At 40.0% G+C, this 7,433-nt stretch overlaps 1 protein-coding gene across 1 annotated transcript in view; it reads left to right on the top strand.

The window, feature by feature from the left end:
- EGFL6 (EGF like domain multiple 6) overlaps positions 1 to 7,433 on the top strand; it is a 105,806-nt gene that overhangs the window by 90,688 nt on the left and 7,685 nt on the right. Inside the window, exons 9-10 of the mRNA XM_019525116.1 lie at positions 2,741 to 2,821; positions 5,099 to 5,185. Coding sequence (XP_019380661.1) covers positions 2,741 to 2,821; positions 5,099 to 5,185 — 168 coding nt within the window. The remainder of the gene's footprint in view (positions 1 to 2,740; positions 2,822 to 5,098; positions 5,186 to 7,433) is intronic.

Genomic DNA, 7,433 nt, shown 5'->3' on the forward strand with positions numbered 1-7,433 from the left:
GGGGGGGGGGGGGGGAGGGTGCAGTAATTAAATTAAAATTGGAGCCACTCCAAGAGTAGGTCTCATTAAAGCACCTGGAGCATCTTATGTATTCAGTGTCTAAACCTTTAGTTTAGTTTAGTTCTATTTAATGAGCTTTAGCTAAAGTGCTCCTGCCGCCATTTTGAAACATGGGGATGCTGAATATACAAGATGCAGAAGCTGCTGGAGCATGCTAATTAGCTCGATTAATTGATTAATTGTGTGGATCACGCATTAGATCCCATTGCACCTTTACCTGCACATAGAGGGGGCCCAAAAGACACATTTCTTCCTGCTCTATTAAATATAGGGCAGTGCTTTTATTCTGCCATGCAATTATTCTTTCAGTACAGTTGCTTCTGTAAAAGTTCATTACAGTTCAATAGATGATTAATCTATAGACCTGTACAGATTAATCAAGTCTGCTCCGATCCATTGTAATGACAGTGTCCCCTCAGGTGTAAGGCACCTGTGTGACCAGGTCACTTAAGCCCAGATCCTCAAAGGTACAGAGGCACCTAAGTCTTAATGATTTCTATAGGACAGTTTCAGCTCCTATTGAAATTAATGGCAGATAGTTCTCATTGAGGATCTTGCCTCAGTTTACTGAGTGTAAAATTGGGTTAATAAGCTTTTTCTACCTTACCAGAACATTGTAAGGGTAACTCTATTTAAGAATAGGATGCATTCAGATACAGATATACTTTGAATAAGGGGCGAAGGGTGTTTGTAGATGTTCTGTGAATGAATGTATGCTGACACCAGAAAAAGTATGTTGCATCTGTTCAGAAAACAGCAGTTTCCTCCTTATCCCAGAGTTAGCAACCAGGCAGGATTGAAGGAAAATTACCCTCGCATGGCTGCAGCTAGGGCAGAAGTTTTCTGTTTGTATGAAAGTTTAGCACTGATCTTTTTGCCTCACTTTGTTACCTGCTCTCATGTGTCTGAAGGTCATACCATTTTTCATAAGACACCTGACAGGAGGAGAATGAGCCTGAATATAATACTCGGCACTGAAAACAGAATAGACTCTGATACAGTTTGCCTCATTGCTATTCTTTATTTACCAAACAGCAATTCACTTGGAGCATTTACAGCACACAGTTACACCAGCATGTGCATCTCCCTAAGGAATTCAAGGGTGATTCAGTAACTTGGTAAAGAAATCATTCTGGCAATTGCTGTCTTTAGTTAAGTCGCTCCACTCTTCTCAGAGCAGCTCATATATAAGTAACTTTCTCTGTTTGGCATGTGTTCTTGAGTCTCAGCCCCTTTCACTAATAGTGAGTCCAGATATTTACAATGTCAATACATTTTTTGCAGACTTTACAATGACTCTCTGTGTGCTTATTCTAAGTGAAGAAACAGAAATGTGTGTGCATGTGCGTGTGTGTGTGTATTAATCCTTGCCTGAGGTAGGATTATTATCCAAGTGATTTAAGCAGTAGTTTTTGTGAAGGGAAGGCTTCAGATTCAACAAGAGAAGACAAGCTCTTGGCAGTCCATCAGACAGCACATAGCATTTCAAGGGTCCCTTTTTTTCTGTTCAGTTCAGAACCCCTCTGACTTCCTTTAGGCCTTTCTGCGTGTAAGTTTGCTAAGATAAGCATGGACCTAGGTGCAGGACAATTTTTGTCAATTTGGCAGTGGTTACTGTCTTCAAAGTGTTTGCAGCCAAATCATGTCACCGATTCTGTTGTCTCCCACAGTTTATGGGCATCTTTACACATGCAAGGAGTGGGGGAGCATTTTAATTAGAGTAGCTCTTGGGAGCTGCTCTAATTAAAGTACCCACAGCATCTAATGTATGCAGTATCCCATGCTTTAAAATAGCGGTGGGGGCACTTTGACTAAAGCTCATTCGACAAGCTTTAGTTAAAGCGCTCCCACCACCATTTTGAAGTGCAGGGATGCTGAATAGACATGATGGCAAGGCTGCTGGAGCATGCTAATTAGCAAGCTCCAGCAGGCTTGATTAATCAAGTCTGCTCCAATGCATGCTAATTAACATGCATCAGAGCAGGTTTCAGGCACTTGTGGCAGTCCCCTATGGCTGTTTGCACACTTAAAAACAAACAAACAAATCCTGCATTTTCCCAGAAGAAGCAGCGTGTTACTTCACCCTGGCTCTGTAGCATCTGTATAGATTAGGCACTTCAGTGCCCTTTTTACTGGTTTTATCTAATAGCTGAGTCGATCAACTATTCGATAAAAGCACCAAAAAAGCCCACTAAAGCACCTGATCTATACAAATGCCAGGTAAGCTGGATCCAACTAACAGACTGACTCTTCTGGTCATATCCTGGGCTCAGCACAGGAGTGTCCTAAATTTAAAGTAAAGCATGAGTTTGTTTGTTTTTTTTAACATCTGCAGGCAGCCTATGTGCTTAAATCATTAGTTAAACATTGCAGCAAGGGAGCTGCGAACATTAGGGGAAGTATTTCATTCATAGATATTTGAATTAGAGGCTCTTTCAAGTCCACGGCATGTAGGGTAAAATACATCCTGGTGGAAGTTACCAGTTTGAACAAATTGTATTTGACAACTTAATTGACATTAAAAATTAACTTGTTAGAAGTTGGCATCTAACTGGTCAGCAGGTTGTTCAGTAGATTGTAGGTTACATCAGGAAATCTACTTGATGAGAACTGGTATGCAGGATCATCTAATTTTCTGCTCCTTGTATATTATTTGGCACTGACAAGTTATTTTAATTAGTTCCCAAGGTGAAAGAAGCAGCTGCTTTTGGTCCTCTCCCAGCACAGAGAAAAGTTCCAGTATTGAAACCAGAACAGGAAGGTAGATTACTTTTCTTTTGCTACAGTATTTATTTTTCTGTGTATTGTGTGTTTTCATGGCAACCTTTGTGTTCTGACCATAAGAGCATGTTTAAAAGTCTTTAAAGTACAGTAAAACAAATTTTTACTGGAGACAGTATCTAGCCAAGCTGTGCTGGCAGTTCCTAGGTAAGGTTTTGTTACTGTGTCTTATATAAAATTCTGTTTTCAGTTGCTTATAAACCATGTATAAGAAATTGTTCCACATTGAGATCAGTCCTACAGTTAAATCTCACTTCATATTTTTAACCAAAATGAAAACTAAAATCATTATGGTCTTTATCACTAAATAGTGTCAGAAAGAGGTTTATGCACGTGACCACATCCCAAAATCTACAATGAGAGTATTTGTCTTTAGTCTAGACTATTGGTTTTCAGCCTGTGGTATGCAGACCCCTGGGGGTGTTGCAGAGTACATCTAAGGGACCAGCAAAAGATGACTATAATCAATCAAAAGTATGTAAATACCCACACTTACAATTCAAAGGGGTCCGCACCTCCATTTGAAATTTTTTCAGAATCTGCAAATGAAAAAAGGCTGAAAACCACAGGTCTAGATGGAATGAAATCAGTACAAATTTGGCTTGCAAAAATATGGGTAAATGTGTCAAAATTAGGCACATATCTTAAATAGCATCGGTAGAAATTAATGGTGCTGAGTTAAGTCACTGGTATGTTTTATAGACATTAAAGCAAGATGCTGCAGAAAACTATACAATGGCCAAGGCCTTCTTATTCAAATAAGGAATTTAAATTTCTTCAATGCCCTCTCTTTGCCTTCCTATACCTTTTCAAACAATGTAGAAAACGCCAGCAACTGCTGAAAATTGTAATGGATAGCACTGTAGCTTTGCCAGGAGTGGAACATAGAAAATTATGGTACTGTTTCATGATCACCAGAGGTAACTTCCCATAGTAGTAGTAAACTGATAATTTATGATAGAACCATCTGATTTTGATCTGTTTAGCACTTCTGAAGATGAAAACTACTCATCCGTTAAAAAATGCTGTATATGCTATGGGGAAACTTGGGAACATCAAGCAGTAGAACATCTCTAGGAGCCTGATCTTGAGATTTAGGGAGAAAGCAGAAACCAAATGGAGGAACAGGAAAGGCTGTATGCCAGTAACGATATTCATAGGACTGCAGAAGTCTCTGCTCTGTAGCTAGAGGAAAGTCCACTCTACAGAGTTATCAATCATGCAAAGCAATCACTGTCTGGGCAATGGGTATGAATACAGAACTAACATGTCTGAGTGGTTTTCAAAGATAGGATTTAAACTTAAAAATCACTGACTGAAATTGGGCCAAATCTCAGGAAGCACACCAAATGATGACCAGACATTTGGACTCAGAGCAAACATCAGATATTTCATCTCAAAAGATCATTTTTTCTCCCAAGAAAACTGTAATCATGTGTAAATGAGCTTGTATAATACTGTTAGTACTTCTTAACCTATCTCTGGTACCTCTCACTCAACCCCATTATAAAGTATATTAAAATAACAGGAAGGAATAACAGTTTATTAGGAAATTCAGAGTGATGGCTGATGCATCTGAACTGTTGTGCTTACTGTTGCACAGTGCAATATTTTTTATGACATTTATTTCAATTTGTACAACTTAAAAAACAGAGTTAGAGAGTCTGTGCTATGCTCTAGTCTTTACAGTGTGCCCTGAAGGACAATACATTCAGGCTATTGCAAGATGAGTGCAGTGGGAGGCATGAGTTTCAAACTAAAGGGCTCCTAGCAAAAGAAGCCTTCATCCTCTTTAACGGAAGCAGCTGGCCCCTGTGCATCTCAGCTACTTACTAATGCAGCAATATTATGTGAGGAGAAAAGCTGTCTTTCAGATTGGCAGATCCCATGTTGTTTGAGTCTTTCCAACTCAAAACTAACAATTTAAACTGCACCTGGAAACCAGCAGACAGCCAATGCATAAAAATCACAGCATATAAAATCATGTGCAGGCGGGAAAACTCCTGCTCTAACAAGTCACAGCAGATTATGTTAAAAGTTAAAGAAGGATTTGTGACACTGATTCAAAATTCTATGCTTCTGGGGTCTAATTTAGGTCAACACTATTTGAGTGCAGCTTTGGAATAATTTTATTATGAATTATACAAGCCATGGAACAAAGAGTCAGATCATTTTTTTTAACTTTACACGGGGTAATAACATTATATGTTGCATTGCTTCCTAATTGATGGGGAGTTTTTCTTTTCCTTTTTTTTAGTTGATTGCAGCTTCAACAAGGGGGTTTGTAACTGGAAACAAGATACTGATGATGACTTTGACTGGAATCCTGCTGATCGAGATAATGGTATTTAAATGGATATCCTATAGTTATGGTTGAAATTGATAATTTCTCTTCCAAAAGCAAGATACTGACTGGAATCAGGGGTTGGAATTCCATCCAGTATCTCATTTTTTGGAAAACAAATCCTCATTAAAAACAAAAGAGGAGGTGTCTCTTTTAGTTCTTTTAAAATATGTTAGTGGCAATGTAACAATTTATTTCAACAGAATTGATCCCACGAATGAGAGGAAAATGAAGAATATAAGAAATACAATGTACACAAGGCAACATGTACATTATTAGAGATATCTGCTGAGGCTTTCAGGACAGGTAGTGGATTCCCATTATTTCAAAATTATAGCCAGTTATATTTAATAAACGGGTCATTTTTGTAACAGATCAGAAATTCCAGATACTACAAATTAAAATGGACAACTACTTGTTTACCTCTTACAGTAAAATGAGGGGAGGATACTATTCTAGAACAAATAATGTACCATCTACTGTATTTTCTTGCAGATACAACATATACCTTTTCCCCCAAAATCGGGGTCATGTTTTAAGTGGTGAAATTGATTTTCTTCCCAGTATAGAAGCAGTTAGCCTGGTTTGATTCCTATTCCACAGTGCAGCAGCTGTAGGATTACTATTCAGGCAGCTGAGAGAGTCATTTGACTTAATGGCTCATTGTTCTTCATTCCAGAGGTGTTAATGACTGTCTCTCCTTTTTAATGGTCTTGATGTTCCACTAATCAAGCTAAACTTTCTAAGAACAATTGTGCTGTCTGCTAGCTCTCCTGGTCCCTCTCTTCCTGTTAAACAACCTTGGAGAAACTTTAGCTCTGTTCAGAATCATAGATCCACACATAGAAACCAGTCTTCAGCAGCTGCCATGGCTGAAGCAGAGACAGAACGGGATGGGACAGGACAGGAAGGCTGTGTCTGTGTTCTGTGCAACCATAACACTGAAAAAAATCTTTTTTTTCATTCTGTCTTTCAAAAACAAGTTGTTCATTATATTTAAAGGTGTGCTGTATGTGGAAAAATATGGTATATCATCATAAATGTGATAAAACATGACTAAACACTCTAAGAGTGCTACATACTAATGCTGTTCTTATATTTGTAAACAAAATGCATTAGCCAAAGCTGATTAACTGCCTGTTAAGATGTAGACAGTATTACATGAGATTTTGCAGCTGGGCCCAGCAGATCATACTGATCTAATCATGCCACAAACAGATGTTCTGTTTGATATGCTAGCAGCAGTGAGGGTGCAAACATTCACACCCAATGAAGTGCTTCAGAAATGATGCTTGTAAAAATGGAACAGCTTTAAAATGCTTCCTTCACTCTCTGTGCTTATCCAGTGGAAAACAATAGGGGGTTGTTGAGTCCTCCAGCATCCCACAGTGCTGTACTCCCAGCTCTCCACCCTTCCCCTCAGGGGTGAAGGAGGAGAGTGAAGTGGACAATCAGTGAGAGTTCTCCTAGCTGACCTCAGGAAACTCCAGGTCAGAGGCTTGCAGGGACTCCTGCTTCCCAGTCCCCTGACTGGAGACTACTACTGCTGCATGCTTGTGTAGTCACTTTAAAGGACTCTGAAGCTGAGGGGTTCCATGTCTGCACGGTGCTGCAGTGCTCTGAATTTGAAGTGAGATTCTGAATGTTTCAGACAAATGTCTGTCCATACCCACAGACAGCTTCCCACACTCTTTACTCTGGACATATTCTCTCTCTCTCTCTCTCTCTCTCTACCTCTTTCATGCCTATTTTTGCTCAATTTTTCTCCACTCATACTTTCATAGACATTTGGGCTGGAAGGGACCCCAGATGATCATCGAGTCCAGCCCCCTGCCCCAGGGGCAGGAAGTCAGCAGGGATCATAGGATCCCAGCAAGATAAGCATCCAAATATGTCTTGAAGGCATTCAAAGTGGGTGCTTGAACCACCTCTGACTGCAGGCTATTCCAGACCTTGGGGGCTCAGACAGTGAAGAAGTTCTTTCTTATGTCCAGCTTGAATCGGTCGCAGCGGAGTTTGTGACTCTTCAATCTGGTCATCCCTTGGGGCACTCTGGTGAACAGACGTTCCCCCAGATCCTGATGAGCACCCCTGATAAACTTATAGGTGGCCACCAGATGACCCCTGAGTCTGCGCTTTTCCATGGCTCTCAGCCTCTCATCATAACTGTTTTCCTGACCTCTGATCATGTGCATGGCTCTCTTCTGCACCCTCTCAAGCTTCTCCACATCCTTTTTGAATTGTAGAG

This window comes from Gavialis gangeticus, unplaced genomic scaffold (assembly GCF_001723915.1).
Source record: "Gavialis gangeticus isolate Ggan-Ray unplaced genomic scaffold, GavGan_comp1, whole genome shotgun sequence".
In the NCBI taxonomy this organism is placed as follows: domain Eukaryota; kingdom Metazoa; phylum Chordata; order Crocodylia; family Gavialidae; genus Gavialis; species Gavialis gangeticus.